Genomic DNA, 19,162 nt, shown 5'->3' with positions numbered 1-19,162 from the left:
GGGAGGGTTGAGGAGCTTTAATAATAATAATAGCTAGCTTTTATTTAACCTTTTAGGATTTGCAAAGTGCTTTACAAATATTATTTCATTTAATCTCACAACAACTCTAAGATAGAGAAAGCTATTTTCTCCATTTTATAGATGAGGAAACTGAGGCAGATGGAGGTCAAGTAACTTGTTCAGAATCACACAGATCAGATCTGAGGCAAGATTTAAACTTGGGCCAAAAATGGCATCACTATGTTAGTGTCTTACAGTTTGTCCAACTGTGACTGATGAGACCAATATGAGCTCAAAATGCTCTACTACAGGTTAGGCATAAATTGTCCATGTGAACACCTGAGTTAGATTCTCTAAAATTATGCATCTTACATTTCCTTTGAACTACTTCAATTCTGCTTTGCTCATAGAGTACAGCACCTTCTCAGAGGAAGGCATGTCTGCTGGGCCAGTGTCTTCCATTTGCACCTATATCACTAGTTGTGTCTATGAAGGGACAGGTAGTAGGACCTGGAAGGGCTCAGAGGCAGCTCTGATCATTGCTACCTAGAATTGCTACCCCAGAACCTGAATATTCTTTAAACTGGCAAAGATAGGACCATAGTAGAAACAAAATATCAGAAAAGGGAAGAGACCTTAAATGTCTTCAAGCCTGACATCCTCATTTTACAGATGGAGAAACTGAAGCACAGAAGAACAACGCTGACCCACTCAAAATCTTGAACAAATCAGTGGACCTGGTATGTCTCCTGACTCCCAGTTTAATATCCTTCTCTCTATACTATTTTGTCTAATCATAGAATCACAGTAATCATAGTAATTCACTCAACTAATTTTACAGATGAGAAAGCTAAGGCCCAGTAAGAATTGAATTTGTTCTTTTAAGTGACTTGACCAGTATTATATAAGAAATTTGTTCATTCCTTTCTTCCAAGCTGGAAATATAAAGGACCCTTACAGTCCCAAACACATCACTAATTACCATGGTAGCAGGTTATTTCTGATATTAATGGCTACCCCTCTTTTGCTAACCTGGTGTTACCTCTCAGAAACTCATGGTAAGAATGCTGAACTTTGTGCAGACATCTGATCCATAGCCCACTGCAGCTCAGAACTCCTGTGCTTAAGGTCCATTAGCCTCAGCCTCTCTGGCATGTGGGATGACAGGTGTGTGCCACCAAGCCTGGAGAGTTATAAATTTCCAAACACTGATTGTTGCCACTGTTTGGGTTCTGGCTTTGTCCTCAGAGGTAAATAACTTCCTCATTCACTACCGTCATCCTTCAATGACCGTAACAGGCTCCCTACCACAAAGGTGTCTTGTTGGAGGGCATAAATGTTTAACATACTAATTTCTTCTCTAGCACAATGTCTACAACATAATAGTGCTTTATAAATGGTTATTGAATTAAATATGTAACAAACAGTCCTAGGTGCTTGGGAAATTCAAAGATGAATATGTATATACCATATCTGCCCTGAAAATATGACAAGGCAGATAAGACAAATATAAAAGTAATTGAATTACAGGGCAATGCCAATATAAGCAAAGTGGTTTAGAGAAGTTTCCTAGCCTGGGAGGTGAGGTGAGGGGTCTTATAGTGAATCTAGGTAAATCTCAAAGAGGAGATGACATTTAAGCCAGTCCTTTAAAGGTGGATAGAATTTCAACAGATTGAGATGAGAAGGATGACATGCCAAGTGAAGGAACAGCATAGAGGCAAGAAAGCATAAAGTCATGTTTTAGGGACCTGGCACCTGATAAATGTTGAGTTAAATTGACTAGGGCAGGCTGCCCTAGGGTCTAACTAGGGCAGAAATGGGAGATAAAAATGGATCTAGAACAACCCTGGCATCTCCCTACCCCATCCCTGCCGTAAAGTGAGCCCCATGTTTCCACTGAGCTAAAAGCCCCTGGTTACATCACTTCATCTGATAAATGCCAGGGACCACAAATGTCCTCAGCCATCCTGCGGCATGATCTCACCACTATGAGGGGCTGGTTCCATGCCTCCCTGTCCCATGATGTGCCTCCCAACCCAGATTCCCACAGGGATCAGCTGAGTGGACTGACAACTGGAGGAAACTCTCCGAGCAGGAAGTTTAGGGAACTTAGAACCTGCCAGTCTCAGAGTTTGGACACTGTACGGTGGAGCTTATGCAAACAGGCAGGGAAAGGTCAGCAGCTCAAAGCTGCAAAACAACTCAAGGGCTTCAAGAAACGTTCTCCCAGAAAGAAATTTGACTTAATCACCATGTTATTTTCAACTCTGCCAAAGAAGACATCCACTCCCCCAAGAAATGGATTCATTTAGCTGTACCCTCATAGGCACTCATGCCACCCTATACAGAATAGCCTCTAGTGGCACAGACTATCTATTTCATCTCCCCGTGTTACTGCCTTGGTTTAGGAGGGGCATGATATCTTCAAATATCTAAGGGGCTACCTGATGGAAAAGAGATTAGACTTGATTTGTTTTTTTTCCCCTGTTCAGCACAGTAAATATTTCCTAAATACCAACTATTTATCAGGTACTTTGCTGGGTGCTGGGGGTACAAGGAAAGGTCAAAAGATAGTCTCTGCCCCTTGAAGGACCCTCTATTTAATGAGGGAGCCAACATGCAAACAACTGTCTAAACAAGCAATATTTACAGGAAATAATCAACAGAATTGGTTTGAAAATGCAGTATTTAAGTTGTGATCAATCAGTTAATAAATATCTATTATAATGAGCCAGGGACTGTCCAAGGTTCTAAGGATGCAATGACACAAACATAATAGCCTCTATCTTCAAGGAACTTGTATTCTTAACCGGTTTGAGTAGAAGTGAGGCCAATGATGAAAACTCACAGGAAGGTAAACTTGTACTCAACATGAAGAAGAAATCACTGAACTAATCACCAAATAATGAGAATGGCTGCTTTGTGAAGTGATGAGCTCACCAGCACTAAGAATAGTCTAACAGGTCAGAGGACCATCTTTTAGAAGAGATTAATACACAGAATGGGAGGTTGGACTCCATGATCTCTAAACTGCCTTGTAATTCAGACTGTAGGACTCCTGCCTCATAGATAGAAGATACTCATGCTAGACAAATCTTCAAAGAAAGCTGTGGAGTTCTAGGGTAGTGAGCCTACCTAACAGAAGAAAAACGAGATTGGCAAATAGTTAGTTTAGCTCCAGCCATGCTTTAGTCGTTTGAAGCCCCTCAAAAGACTAGGGCTAGGGGCAGCTAGGTGGTACAGTGGATAGAGCACCGGCCCTGGAGTCAGGAGTACCTGACTTCAAATCTGGCCTCAGATACTTAATAATTACCTAGTTGTGTGGCCTTGGGCAAGCCACTTAACCCCATTTGCCTTGCAAAAATCTTAAAAAAAAAGACTGGGGCTGATGAAAAATCATAGAGGTTTAAGTATAGATATATTCTAGGATGAGCCTGGAAGTCTAGTTTGGTTTGGGACCATCTCAACTGAAGACCTAAGGTCTTCTGGAATATTCTTGCTTTCCCAAGCCTGCTCCAGATTAGAGTGAACTTGCAGGTTTTTCTTGATGCTGCTTCCCTATTTCCAAATGATCTCCCCCCAGACCTGCAAATAGGATGCAGCAGCATGAATTGGACTCCTTTTGATGCGGTCCTCAATTTATTTCAGCAGGGTCCCAAAAAAGAGAAGACCAAAGCATCATGAGTTTCTGTCAAACAGGAAAGGGAGTTAAAGCCACAGGAAGCCAAAATAACAGTGATCGTAATCCATCAAAGAAGCCATGATGTTGGGAATAAGTTGTGTCCTTCTGTGGCTCTGGCTTCACTGTATCATCACCATGACTAGATCTAGGATATGACATTTTTATCTACCAGGCAACATTTGAAAATTGTGTCTACTAAAAGCAACATATGTGATTTGACTTTTCATTAAATAAATATCCATTTACTATGAACAGTTATATTTTCTTACATTAAAAATATTCACAGGTATATAAAGGAACACAGGCCTCCTTATTGTCTTCCTTTTTCTTTTTACCCATAAGGAAGTTGTCTATTTTGCAACAAAACTCTTTCCTTACATTATCCCACACTGTATTATACACTGGAAAATCCAGAACTTTCTAGATTTCAAAACCTTTCTCTGATGAGACCCTACTCAGTCTTTCCCACTAGCTAAGGCTATCAATTCAAAGAAGCTCCCCTAAGAATGGAACTGGAATAGGCTCTCTTTTCAGATATTTGTTAAATCCTCTGCCAAGATTTCTTTCTAGCTCTATGTCCATCTCTGCACAGTGGCTGCTCAGTTAGGAAGGTAAGATTCTAGTGGACAGCAGGATCCTGAATCCTATGTTGTATAGGCTTCACTGATGCACATAGTATTCCTTTGAGGAGAAAATGGGCTCCAGTGACAAAACAGTAGAGTTCAGTTCTCTCTAGAGTCCTATTTAGGATGAAGAGTGTTCCAGGTCCCAGCATGTTTTTCTCTTGTCTGTCCAGACTCCTCTTCATCCAGGAGACACCAATGGGTACTTGATACAAGAAGGGGGCTTTTCCTGGACCTGAACTCTGAACTAACAATCCCTAAGAAATTATCTAAATTCATCTGCATTCCAGAAAAACCAGACGACTAACCATTCTACTACTTCAACTCTCCATCTGTCATCTCTGTGCATTAGTACAAACTATTTCCTACTTTTGTAACTCATTCCCTCCTTATCTCTGCTGCTCAGGAACCTTCCCTCAAGACTCAATTCTAGTCACCTCTTTGGTTAAGCCATCAGCTCCTCCACCATCTCAGTAGTTAGCACTCTCTCCCTGTCCAATTTTCTTTCCTTCCATTAATTTATGTATTTGTTGTATATAATAAAATGTAAGCTTCCTGAGGGCAGGAACCATTTCTTTTTTCTCATTATAGCCCTAGAGTCTAGCACAGTGCCTTGAACTATGAGCTCTCACAAAATGTTTGTTGAATTAAATCACATCTGAATCTCCACTGACCTGAACATGCAATCATTTAACAGCATTTGATCCTTAATATCACAATGTCACTAGTACTGAGCAGTTGCTGAAATTATTCTGTAAAGCCAGAGATAAACACACACACACACACACACACACAAACACACACACATATACACACACACACACACACTTCTACAAAAGTTGCTGACCATTGGGAACAGACAAAACCAGATGTATGAAGAAAAGCATTTTGGTACAGGTGCTCCTACATAGATATATTCACAGAGAACAAGTTAGTCTTAAGGTCAAGGGAAGTAAGCAGTCACCTTTGTAACATGATTTCAGAATACCAGAAAATACCCCTTTATGCTATAACTACTGTCACCAGTTTCCTGATAGTTCAAATTCCATAGTTAGAGGCTCATTCCTTTGGCTGAACACTTTTTAAAAATGTGCTTACAACTAGGAAAGAAGCAGCCTAATGAAGGGGGGAAAGTGCTAGTCTTGGAGTCAGGAATGAATTGAATTTAAATTGGGTCCCAATGCTACTTGTGTGACATATCACAACCTCCCTGAGACTCAGTTTCCTCAATTATAAAAATAATTATTCTATTTGTCTCAAGGAATTGATGTGAGAATCAAATGAGATAATGTATGCAGAGTGTTTTGCAAACCTTAAAGCGGTACCATGTAGAATCTCTATTAGATTGCTTTCTTGGGGGGGGGGAGAAAAGGGAGGAGGGATAAAAATGTAAAACTCAAAACCTTGTTAAAAATGATTGGTGAAAACTACTGTTGTAAGTTGATGGGAAAACAAATAAATGAAAAATAGGTTTTAAAAAATTAAAATAAAAAAATGTTAAGCTGTTCAAATATTATTGTTCTTAAAATTAACAACATACTAAGCTTCAGTTGCCTCATTTGTAAAATGAATGACCCAGATATGATGATCTTCCCAAGATCGCTTTTTATTCTGCCACACTATGAAAGAGGGAAGCAATGTGGAATAGAAGAAAGAGCAAGGGCTGGTGGAATCAGAAGATTCAGATTTAAACTATGGTGGTGGTTTAGCTATATCACTTACCTTTCCAAGGTTCAGTTTCCTAATCTTTAAAATGGACATAATAACACCATACGAAGTATTGGGGGGGGGGGGAGTGAAAAGACTCCAGCTCTAAAAATTGTTTTATGAATGGCAGCTCTCATTGTAATTATGATTCTCCTAGGCTCTCCTGGTTGAGGAGAGGTTGTAAAGAAGGGAGGGACCACTGGGATCCTGAGTCCTAAAGGGAGATAAGGAAAGGTCATATGGAGGGGAAGAAAAGGCAAAAAAAAAAATAGGGAAAGCTGGAGCCACCAGTGGAAGCAGACTCCACACTTTTAGCAAGGACAGGTCAAGTGAGCAGATGCAGGCATCTACTTGTCACTCATTGCCCATTGGTCACATTAGCTCTCATCCTTAACCCAAAGTCTGGTAATCAGCACAAGATGATCCCAAAAGACTTTCTTACCTGTGACAATGCAAGTGAACTTGGCATCACAGTCTGCAGACACAGCCCTGGACTTGAGGGTGGTCTCAAACAGGGGCTGTGTCTCCTCAGTCAGCTGGGCAATGATGGAGCAGAAGGTGCTCCTGGGAAAGCAAAGAAGTCATCAGAGCAGCTCCTCCCTCCTCTACCCAGAAAACACATCTTCCCCTGCCTACAAGCTGGCATGTAGAAAGAACCCCCACAGATTAAATCTCTGTTCCTGTGACATTCCTTCCAAACAACACCCTGCTGGCCACTACCCCCTGGGAGCCCTGGAAGCTGGCTCAGCTCCTGGCTGGACATCAGACAGTTTCCAAATGGTTTTTCTATCCACCATGACCATTTGGGAGATAACCAGGTGACCCAGGACTTCAATATAGAATGTGGCACTATTGGGACTGGCCTCAGGATCCTCTACCCACCCACCCCCACTGGTGGTCTTAGTGCAACCTTCAAAAAGAACATGGTCTGAGAAGCTCATGCAGGGCAAAGGACAAGACAATATATACAAAAATAACTGACAGCCCTTAGAAATGCCCAGGGAAGAAAGGCAGAACTTCCCCTTCCCTTCCAGTGCTCCATCTTTCAGCCTTCAAAGCTCAACCACCAGTCCACAAGAAATGTAGATGCAGGGTTGGTGGGGAGGGGTGTCACACTTCCCAAAACAGAGCAATCTCTGGACCTTGAGGCATTGTCTCTGAGAGAAAGCCAGGCAAAGCAGCCTACATGGCCCTGGATTACCTGCTTCATAGACTTCAGGTCCATTTTCTTTTCTTTTCTTTTTTCTTTTTTTTTTGTCAGGCAATTGGGGCTAAGTGACTTGCCCAGGTTCACTCATCTAGTAAAAGTCAAATGTCTGAGGGTACATTAGAACTCAGGTCCTCCTGACTCAAGTTCTAGTGCTTTATCCACTGTGCTACCTAACTTCCCCTAGACCTACTTTTTTAACTAAACAGCATCTCGGGGATATTTGGCCTTCTAACTAGTCCCTGCCTGTTGCAGTCAAAAGTTCTAGAATTTATAAGTCAGTCTTAATTTAAAAAAAAAAATACCTTATCAGATTACCAGTTTGAAAAAATGATCATCATACCTACAAACTTCCTTGTGGGAAAGTCACCTGCTACCCTTCCTATGACACTGATGCTGCTTTCCAGCTCTTAGGCTGGCTCCAGAACCCCTTGCCTTTGGGAGTTGCAGACTCTCAGCTAGAAGAGAGACCCAATCTGCCAAGCAGCAAGGCTACAGGGCCCCACATTTGGACAACAAGCAGAATATTTCTTAGCTCCTCTAGAGTTATAGCATCCAGAAGAGAGATTTATTTTAATTGCTTTTGAGCCCAGGCAGGGTCACAAAGCTGGGGTGGGGATTCAATTCAACAAACATTTACTAAGCCAGAGGATATGCAAAACCTTTCCGGAGCTTACAAGCCTATGTAATTGCAGATAATTGATTCCCACTGAAAACTCTGGGGCTCATTGCAAAACATAAACAGGGCTTGGAGTATTAGGACTGTAAAATCAAATGCATGTTGGGAGCTGGGAGTTTCCAGTAAGAGAATTCCTCCCCTGTAAAAGATGAGAGATTTGGTTCCCTATGGACAATTCTGATGTCTCTATTTCCAAATTTACAAGCACTTCCCCACACCAATAGTAGACAAGGACTGAGATTTCCCTCCTTTTTGCACAACTCCATAGACACACTCTTGTTTCACAGATCAACAAAGAAGAGCATTCCCACTCGTGAAGCACACACACACACCAGTGATGTGATCTGTAGATGCTGGGTCTCCCCTCCCCTCCCCTCTCCCCATCATTTCTTCTCACTAAAATCAAGGATGACCATGTGGAAGCAAAGGTAATAGTGGTGTGGGAGATGAGTCACTAGAATAGTTTATCCTTGGGGGATGAAGGAAGGGGAGCCTGGGGGCCTGTTCACATGGCTACCCTCTCTAGTTCAGAAGGAGGAATGGTCATGGAAGGAAACCACAGACTATGATCCACATATCCATGTCTTATTGGAAATTTATTAATATTTTCTATTCGTTGTCAAGGCCAGTATAGATTTGGGTTAGATGCCACTAAAAAAAAGGAGGAAAGGGCAACACTCTGGAAGAATCTTTAGGGGAAAATCAAGACTTCTAAACTCAGTCAGACAGGTGAACTGGCTTAGCCCTGTTTTCTCCCCAGAGTTGCAAATGTGAGCACGTAGGAACCTTTCCCACAGTGATAGCACAGAGATAATAATAGACAAACGAGGCTTTCATATTCACAGTTCTCTGTGCTTCAGATTCAATGAGATTATGCTAGCTCTGTATCTCTTCAAACTTCTTCCAAATTTCATTCCCAATAATCCTCACTGGCCTCAATAATTTTCTTCTCTTCTTTCTCCAAAGACACTTAAATATGGAAGGTACTTGGGTATATATACCCAGGCTATATGGAAGACACTTAAATATGGAAGGCAACTTGGGCTTTGTCTGGAACAAATACTGATAACACCCATACCCTTTCAGCAACATAGAAACAGCAGAGATTAGAACCTAAAGTTAGCAAAAATAAATAGTTCAAATGGGAAAGCTAACAGATAATGCTAGAATGAGCTTCTCTCTCTCTCTCTACTGACCCCAACTCAAATTTATGTCACTTTTTCTGAGTACAGTTTCTAGTACTTGCCCCACAGGAGCAAAGAGTCCTAGTGACAATTCTAGATGTGATCTATGATGGCCCACTATGGCTAGAAAATGCTTGCCTCCAACAAATGTTTTTATTCGTTTTCCCAAACTGCCTATCACCCTAACATGAGGGAAGATCTAATAGGTTGATTCTCCCAAATAATGAAGACACAAGTGGAATACACTTCTATTGTAAAAAAGAGGTAAATATTGAGCAGTCCCATGACCTCATCCAAGGCATTCACAGCTGACCCTCCACTATAATCGCAATTCAAAACTATAATGTCATCTTCTCTCCAAGCTTCAGTCTAGCCTTCTGAGACTAGAATTGTTCATCTAAGCCTGAGGAAGATTTCTCAGCTATGGATAACAGCTTAGGGTTGATAGAAGGAACTGTGATTTGATTTATATACAGAATTTCCAGGTCATGTAATTCCCTTTACCAAATCAGGTGGCATCTTCTCCACAACTTAGAGAGATGACCAGACCACCCAGAAGTTGAGTGACTTATTTAGAGACTTACTCTCACAGCCAGTATGTATCAGGGGTAGAATTCAAACCCAGATCCTTCTGGCTTTGAGGCTGACTCTCTAGTCACTACCAATTCCTTCTTCAAGGGATAGAATAAAATAGAAAAAATAAAAAAGGTCACAAAACTTCAGGATTTCAAAGATAATAAAGATATAGCATGGTACAATGGAGAGAGCTGGCTACAAGGTCAGGAGAAAGATGCCCTCTTCTGACATGTATCAATTGGTGATACCAGAAGTGTCCCTTAACCTCCCTCATTACCCTGAGATGATTCTCCAAGGTTCAAAACTGCAAAAGAAAGGCAGATTTGAAATTTCAGAGTTTCCATGCTCAGAGTTTTCTGGAGCTAAAGGAGTACAGGTTTGAAAAAAAATTAAAGTATATTCAGAGCACCTAGAAGGGTACTTAATAAATATCTATTGTTTTGCCTTTGTTCAAAATCTTTGACAAAACCTTCCAAACCTGCTAAATGGGGCAGGAGGTGTATGTAACGTTTGGAGGAATGAAAAGTTAAAAATGAAAAACTCGGAAGTCAATTAGCTTGAATGACATATAGAACTCTTCTTGGGATCTGCATATTTTTAGGGGGGAAGGGGTGGAAAAAGATCTGAGACATTGTCTTAGACTAGATATCATCACTCAACTCCTTCAGGCTACTTCCACTCTGTTCTTAAAACCTCATTCCCTCACCTCCAAAACCACTTAGAAATAGGATGAAGGTATATTTATTTGGGTTCCATATCCACTCATAAGCAAAACTCTGGAAAGGTCCTTGTAAACCACCCTGTTTCTCTTAATGTACAGTGAGAAATCAAAATAATATTAAGGATGACAATAGCCTCCCCATTGGCAGTAAGAACAACTGGGGGGAATCTTTAAATCAAAAAGAAACGGAATCATCCATTTTATGGTCATGTTCAAATTCAGGCCTTTTAAGTTACTGCTTATAAGATCACAGATCTCGATAATAATAGTAATCAACATCTACATAGTACTTCAAGTTTGTGAAACACTTTGACAAATATTATTTTTCCTCATAACCACCTTGGGAGGGATGTGCTGTTATTATCTCCACTGTACAATTAAGGAAATCACCAAAGGAGGCTAAATGACTTGCCCAGGATCACATAGCTAAGAAGTATCTGTGGTCAGATCTGAATTCAGGTCTTCCTGAATCTATGTCCAACATTCTAGTCCTTTATCACCTAGATCAACTGAAAGTTAGAAGGAACTTTTGAGGGCATTTGATTCAATCTTCTTATTTTATGGAAAAGGAAACTGAGGCCCAGGGAAGTTAAAAGCCTACACAAGTGACAGATTTGAATTCAGGTCTTGTAAAAACCATACTCTCACTGTGCCATGGTACATTTTAGAGTATAGTTTTTTCTTTTTAAAAAAAAACCTTTCTTGTTGTTAGCTATCCAAAAGACTTTCTCTCATTCAGTAAAGGGATTTTGACCAGCTTTTCAAAAATATTCCAGTCTGGGATTGTACCCAAGGCATGGGAAAAGAACAGGAAAGATTCTCATCTCTGATCATACCGAGCAGCTCAACCAGATCAAAGGAAGAGATCTCAGACTTGGAAGAGAAGACATGAAGCAAAAGGAGGGAGCATGAAAAGATAGAACTAAGGGAACAAGTATTTCCTTTTCAGTTATAAAAAAAATCTAAGACAATAGGGAAAATAACTGGCTTATTTGGCTGGTGGTCCCTCATTCTCTCTCCAAAGTAACTCTAGAAGGAAATCTCCCTTCCTCTTAAAGGACAGCTTCATCTTCGGTCAGCTTGATCCTTGGTCCCTCTACCCCTTTTGAAGTCATGCAAGGGTCAAATCTGGACCCTACAAGAAGAGCCAGGCTCATGTGAGTGTCCTCCCCCACCTGATTTCCTTTCTTTCCCTCCCCAAGCATCCCTCCTTCCCCACCCCATGCAGTCTAGTTAGTGTCCAAGCATTCACCCAGAGGCAACTCCAGTGCATAGGCCCAAGAAAAGGGGTGATCAAAGAAATTTAATGCAATATGAGTTTACCTTCCAGTGCTGGGGTGAGAGAACCGGTTGCTTGATAAGCTAAGCAGAAACAGCAAACAGAACCATTAGGCAGAAAAGCAGAGAGAGGAGGTGAAATCAACAACAGTCGAGAGTATTAATCACCCGCCATCTGGCACTGGACAGGCTTTCTATTAAAAGGGTCCAGCTGTCTTAGTCGGCTTGCTTGAGTTAGCAAGCAACCCCATTGCCCGACAGCAACATCCCTGAAACCAAGAGCTCGTTAGCAGCAAAATCCAGGAGACAAAGTTAGGCAGGAATCGATTTAAAGGCCACCACGTGAGAAAGACATATTCCATTGGATTTGGTATCCCCCACCCTCCAGGACTATAAGGAAGGAGTGACCAGTTCATGTACATCCTTGATGTGTAGAGTGGATGCCCTACTCCATCTACCCAAGGTCTCTGCTAGGGAAGCAGCACCCAAAGACACACTCCCAAGGAAAACCTTCCACATCATTCCCTGAGTACAGGGGCAGGCTAGCTTTGAGAATACCCATTATATTAACATGTTAAATGGTTAAAGAGGTGACACAACACAAACCAGCTGGGAGGGTTGGAGAACAGGAAAAAATGAAAGCAGTTAATACAATAGGAACCTCAAGATGCCCTGCTCCATCAATATTAACATTGCACCAGATATATCCCTTCTTCCCAATAATTCTGACTGGCTGCCAGAATCTTGCCTCCCCAGGGAAACCAAAGGAGAATTTAGAACAACTAAGAATTAAAACCAGGCTAGGTCTCTAGGACCTTCCCTGAGATCCAGGGAAGAATAAAAGCAAATGATCTTAGATTTTCAACTTTACTGAAAGGATTAAGGCTCCCTCGTCAAAGTCTCCTCAAATACCATTATCTCACCACTCCTATACCTGTCTACATCTTTTTGACCTATCCAAGAATAGGTTGTGCATCTCTCCTGTTCCCTAAATCATAGATTCATAGAGCTAGAACCAGAAAAGGCCTTAAGAAATAATCTACTCCAATCCTCTCACCTTGCAAATGAGGAAACTACATTCCAGAAAGACTGACTTCAATTCCTAAGGAGTTTTACTCCCACCTTTGTCTCTTTCATCTCCAAAGCCTTTCATTTCTCACCTTAACACCTTCCTTTAGTTCTCCTTTATCTAAAAAAAAAAATTTGTTTTTCTTCACCATGTTGGCTACCATCCTTTACACTTATAAATTTCTCTCTGAACTGTCTATACTGGCTGCCTCCAATTTCTCAACTCTTGCCTCCTGTAAATTTGTCCTCTTTATCTACCACCAACTCAAAACTGCTCTCAGGAAGTTCACAAAATGACCTTCTTAATAAATTCTATCATCATTTTCCTCATTCCTCATTCTCCTCAAAATTTTTTTCTTTTTTCTTTTCTTTTGGCAAGACAATTGGGTTAAGTGACTTGCCCAAGGTAGCTAGGCAATAATCAAGTGTCTGAGGCTGGATTTGAACTCAGGTACTCCTGACTCCAGGGCTAGGGTTCTATCCACTGTGCCATCTAGTTGGCCCTCCTTAAAATTTTTTACTACATTTGATACCATTGATTATCATTCCCAACTTACCACCCAACATGCACATACACACACACACACATACACACACGCACACACACTTCCTCATTTGACTTCCCTGATTCTAAAATATACTATCCTGGTTTCCCTTAGTTAACTTTAACTTAACTTAACTCTCATTTATTTCTCCTTCTCCTCCATTCTCTAAGTATTTGCTAAGGTTCAATACTCGGTCTTCTAATTTTTTATATAAAATACTCATTCCTTTCAACAATGAAACACTAACTTGGAAGTTAATTCTCACATCTCATCTCTTATTGTGATCTTCTCACTCAATCTCATAGCACCATTTGTATGTCCCATTATTGCCATCATTTCAAGTTTAAAACCAAGTCCATCTTTCTCACCAAACTAGTTCCTCCTATTTAATGTCCCTATGTGGGTTATTGTCCCATTCATTCTAAGTTTTGTTGTTATTGTTTTTGAGTCAAATCTAACTCTTTGTGACCTCATTTGGGGTTTCTTAAAGATTCTGAAGTGGTTTGCCATTTTCTTCTCCAATTCATTTTACAGATGAGGAAACTGAGGTAAACAGGGTTAAGTGACTGGCCCAGGGTCAGCATTTGCAAATGTCTGAGACTGGATTTAAACTTAGGGAGATGAGTCTTCCTGACTCTAAGACTCTATCCACTGTAACACCTATCTGCCCCTTCCTAAAGTTTTAGTTATTACTAAAAATTATGAACTTTTTCTGAACTCATCCTTCTTCATCACCTACAATTGCCTAATATTTACCAGACTTCCATCTAAATTTCTTTTTTAGTTATCTTTCTCTCCATTCCCACTGATCACTGCTACCACCAGGCCCTCACCACTTCCTAACAAGACCCACACAGCAACATCTTTACTATCATTCTGGTCTATCCTCCTCCTAATCCAACCAATATCACACTTACTTCTGTTAAACACTATCACCATGTCATATCTGTGCTTAGAAAACTTAGAGCTGTCTTTTGTCCCTAGACTCCTCTTCCTAGCTCTTAAGGACTTCTTTGTTCTTTGATAGCCTAACCTTATTTCCCATGACTCTGCAAAGTGTACTTATGTTCTAACCAGACAGATCTCCATATCTGCCTCAGAAAAATCTCTTGCTGATTTCCATTTCCATATTTATGCTTCTCTTCTTTCTCCTTTCTCCCTATTCAGATCTTATATAACCTTGAAGGTCTAGTTCTTTTGTGTCTTTCATAGCAACTAACAGAGTATTGGGCACATACAGGGTAATACCTACATATTTATGTATTGAGTGAATGAAAGGAAGATTAACATGTAGCACTTGGGCTTAGCTGCAAGCCACAGACAGAATGTGGAGTCACTCACATGGCTAATGATTTCTTTTATCACAAAACAGAAAAGGGAAGAGATTACAAAGAAGCCCCTGAGCTGAGAAGGAAAAAGTAAGCAGGGACTGATATCACTTCAGGCTTTACTCTAGAACTCTAAGAGTTCATAAATCCAGTCTAAAGAAGCTGTGTGAGCAGGGTTGCCTGGAACATGAGGAGTGGAGACTCAGTGTTCCCGACCTGCTTGGTACCTGCTCCCTTTGTACTACCTCCCAATCCTAAGCAACATCGCTTCATCCAGCCTTCTCCTCCATTTGTATCAGATGTAATAGGAATAACAAGACTAGAAGACCCTCTAGAGATGACCAACTCAGATTTCCTCATTTTACAGATTGGAAAACTAAGACCCAGAGCAGTAAATGACCTGCCCTGGAATGCACCAAAAAGTAAGGAGCAGAGCCACAATTCAACCCAGGTTGTCTAACTTCAAATCCAGGTTGTCTTTTTTTTTATACTACATCACATTGGGGGAGGGAGCCTGGTGTGTAGTCTGACTACAAGGCTATAACTCACAATGTGGTTTGTATTTCTATTTACATATAAGGCAACTTAGTGATGAATTGGGAGGCTATATATATATATATATATATTTGAAATATACTAATATATGTATGTATGCATATATATATATATATATATATATATATATATATATAGTGCTTTAAGGTTTGCAAAGAGCCTTACATAGGATGTCTCATTGGGTCCTCACAACAACCCTGTGAGGGAAGTGCCATCTTCATCGTCATTTTACAGATGAGAAAACTAGAATGGAGAAAGATTGTGTGACTTACCCCTCAGCTACTGTCTGGGGCAGAATTCAAACTCAGGTCTCCCTGTATCCAAGTCTAGCATTCTGGTCACTGCAAATTCTGTGACAGAGTTATACCACTGAGGTAGCTGTGTGACAAGAAACCACTGTGGCAGAAAGGAGTAGAGTCTGCGCCCTAGTTGAAACTTCTGGTTCCCTGTGGCTCCCCAACTAGTATGCTTAAATCCAACCTCTACCTCCTCTGGTTCCCAGAGGCAGCCCATCCCCAGAATAGCCTTTGAGAGTAATTCTTCACTAAGCCCCAAGAGTTCCAAGAATGGCCATAAAGAGAAAAATGTAGTCGGCTGACAGTGAGGACAGGGATCTAGGCCCAAGTCAGCCTGCCAGTAATGGCCCTAGGATTTTCAACGTTCTTGTAAAGACAATCAACTCAGATGTTCCATTACCTGACAACAGCCGGACCCCTTAACTAGGACTGGGGCCTGCGTCAGCAAATGTCCTCAGATAGACTCTTGAGTAAGAGCCTTCCCTCCCTTTTTTGCTTGTTCCCCTCCCCCATAGGCAAAGGCAAAAGTCTCCCACTCCCAACCCCTTACCCTGCCCTAGTCCGGGCAAACTATAGATCAAACTCTTCTCCAGGTCAGATCCTTCTTAGAGATCTTTCTTTCTTTCTTCTTTCTCATCTAAATATTACAGAACTGGTCCAGTGGGCGGAAAATGTGAGCTATTTCTTAAGTCTATAATTTGGATCATCTTTATCTGGGGTCTATGGTTAGCTTTCCATGAACTTGGTTAGGAAAAAAATTACATGTCTATTTTTATTAAATTTTTTTATTTTTATTAAACTTTGGTTTCCTCTGTAACTCTGGGTTCTTTTATATATTTAAAAACATTATTCTAAGAAGGGATACATAGACTTCACCAGACTGCCAAATGGGATCAAAAAAGATTAAGAGCTGCTTTATATAAAGCCTCCCTTTTCACTGAGCCCTGGTTGTAGGTTATCTACAGCATCTGAAGATTTCTGATTTTTTCCAGACTCAGTCTTGATATTTTCCATGCCTATGATTGCCTCTCAGGACAGCTGGAGGTTAAACAGTCAAGAAAGAGAGGCTAAGCAAGAGCCTAGAATGGGATGCCTTAGCTGAAAAGATCTCATTGGAGAAGTGATGGGTTCAAGGGGCAGAATGAGACATATCTTTTTGGACATGGCAAATGCAGGGATTTATTTTGCTTGACTGGTTACAAAGGTTTTGATAAAAGAAATAAAATTTTCTCCAAAAATAATGAAATATTTTTTAAAATGTTAAAGTAAAGGACTCCTTAGTATTCTGAGTGCCCATACTCCAAGTTCAGGATATGAAAATCAACTTTGAAAAGTTGTCTTTAAAGAGCTTCCTCTCTCTCTGAGTGCCAGAGTAGGACTAAAGAAAACCCCAGTGGATAGTCACTGGAAATCTCCATGAGACAGTTCCTGTCTCCCTGTGTCCCTTTTCTGTATATTCCAGCTGTTACAGATATAGTACATTTAGATACTCAATAAATATTTGCTCATTGAATGACTGATGGTTGTCTCAGATTGAACAGCAGCTATTCTATCTCATAGTCATTGCTACTCTGTATAAGCAAATATTCCCTTTTGCAGAGCTAAAACAACTAAAAGAAGAAACATTGTCACATTTCAGGGAATAGGTTCAGAAAAGAAAGATGAAAGCCTAGAGATACCAGCTAGGAAGATACAAAGAAAGAACTATTCCCCCACTGCCATGAAAAACATTTACTCCAGCAATTACACTGATAGTCTTTCCCCTTTTCCCTTACTTCCTCTGGTCTCTCTAGTGTGAGTTTGCAACCTGTCCTATACTACAGATGGTGCAGTGTTAGACAGAATCAGGAAGACATGAGTTCAAATCCTTTCTGAGACAGTTGCTAGCTGTGTGATCCTGGGTAAGTTACTTAACCTCTCTGGACCTCAGTTTCCACATCTGTAAAATGACATCCATCATCCACCATTGTTGTGAGGACCAAATGAATTATGCAAAGTGCTTTACAAATCTTAAAGCACTTTACAAATGCTAGTTGCTATATTGTTGGTGTTGTAATTCTGTTCCCTTTTCTCACTAGTTCTGACAAAAACCAGAATACCCAACCAGAGCATGGATGGATCACCAGGACAAGAATGTCAGTCTGAAATGAGCTCCACCAGGGTCTGTAATGAGCATCCAAATTTGACTCCAATTTTTCTTGAAAGCCAGAGGGCAGGAGGGAGGGGGGGAGTTTGTCTTGGCAGGCAGGGTTCAGTCATATCTAACTTAGTCCTAACCACCAACCCTGTACTCTGACATGTGACACCATTCGTCAGGTTTTGCACAGAAACTGGTTCCGGTTACATCTGAACTTCTCCTGCGCCAAGGTCAATACTACTGATCCAGTCAAATGGGAAAATAGAGTGGATTTTTTCTTGAATGTTCTTGTTTCCCAGAACCTGCTCCCTTGTTCTGTTTTCAAAGGACAATATGTCCCAAGAGAGAATTTCCTAGTGGTGTTGTCTCCTGTACATTCCTCCTGGTCTCCTGGGCCTAAAACAGGCACAATTCCAGAGACAAAATAGCTAGTCTAATTCAATGTCCAATCTAATTTCCTTTTGAAAAAACCACTCAGAATTGAAGGAGGGAAGGATCTTTTTAGAAAGAGGCACATGCCTCTCTGGCTGTATCATAAGGTGTTTGTGTTGTTGTGTCTCTATTTCAATATGTAGGTTTCTCCATCTGCATATGTACTTACTCCTGTGTTTCTCAGATCTCTCTTGGTGCAGCTGCTCTAGCTAAACCGCCAATAATATCCCAAGAATTAATTTTGCTCAAAAGACTGGGGGATCATGGGGGAGGGAAGTAGAAAGGCTGGTTAGTGGGACCTGTCTCTCCCCTTTCTTCCACATTAAATAAAATAGTTTCTAACAGAACAATCAACCCTCCTTCCCCAAAAGGGAACCCCAGTCCTGACCCCTCATCATTCCATCAGACAACTCTAAATTTTGCCCCAGTCTCCCAAAGCAGCTCTGAGGGAGTCTTCCGTTCCAGGTAGGTTTGTCTTTTCTTGAGAAGATACTCAAACAGAACAGGAGCAGCAGGAGCAGGCATTGGACTGCTCTAGGACTGCCTAGCTTGAGCTAAGGTTCTCATACCAAAAATCATACTTAAAAAAAACCCCAGATATTTGGGTGCCCATGCTCTTTGTTGACCTGCCTCATTCCCTCCCCGATTCTGGTACAGTGTCTCCAGTCCTCTCCCCTTTCCAATCAGTAGAAATTGACTCTGGAGAAACTTCCACTCCTTTCAAGTTAGTGTGAATGGCAGTCAGGACTGCTCTCTCTGCCCCCCCCCCCCCCCCCGCCCCAGTTCTGGAAGTTTTATCTCTGTGGAATGAAGAGCTCTGGCTCTTGGCAAAAGGAATTTAAGCTCGAAGCCTTCCAGCCCCTCCCCTGAAATCATTCTACAGCAAGCACCCCACCCCCTCCCAATCTCATTCTCCCAGTGGATGGACTTATTGTCACTGAGAACTAATGGCCTATACTGGGATCAAGACCCTATTTGGGGGCCCCTCCTAAGCCTCTGGGACTCTTGGGGTTGACTGCAGCAGATTCTAGGAGTCTGGAAGCCTTTGCGGTCCCCATGGTCCCTCAATGGAATGAGATTCTTCAGTGTTTTCCCCCTGGCTCCCACCCCCTCCCTTTCCCTACCTCTGGTTTAAGATCGG

At 41.2% G+C, this 19,162-nt stretch overlaps 1 protein-coding gene across 1 annotated transcript in view; it reads right to left on the bottom strand.

Annotated features, from left to right (window-relative positions):
• Positions 1 to 19,162, bottom strand: part of ALPK3 (alpha kinase 3) — a 43,871-nt gene that overhangs the window by 24,164 nt on the left and 545 nt on the right. Inside the window, exons 2-3 of the mRNA XM_074233941.1 lie at positions 11,706 to 11,744; positions 6,458 to 6,579 (exon numbers count right to left, since the gene is read on the bottom strand). Coding sequence (XP_074090042.1) covers positions 6,458 to 6,579; positions 11,706 to 11,744 — 161 coding nt within the window. The remainder of the gene's footprint in view (positions 1 to 6,457; positions 6,580 to 11,705; positions 11,745 to 19,162) is intronic.

Source organism: Macrotis lagotis, chromosome 4 (assembly GCF_037893015.1).
Source record: "Macrotis lagotis isolate mMagLag1 chromosome 4, bilby.v1.9.chrom.fasta, whole genome shotgun sequence".
NCBI classification, from domain to species: domain Eukaryota; kingdom Metazoa; phylum Chordata; class Mammalia; order Peramelemorphia; family Peramelidae; genus Macrotis; species Macrotis lagotis.
Note: the sequence above shows the minus strand (reverse complement) of the source record. Positions and strands in the feature narration are given on the sequence as shown.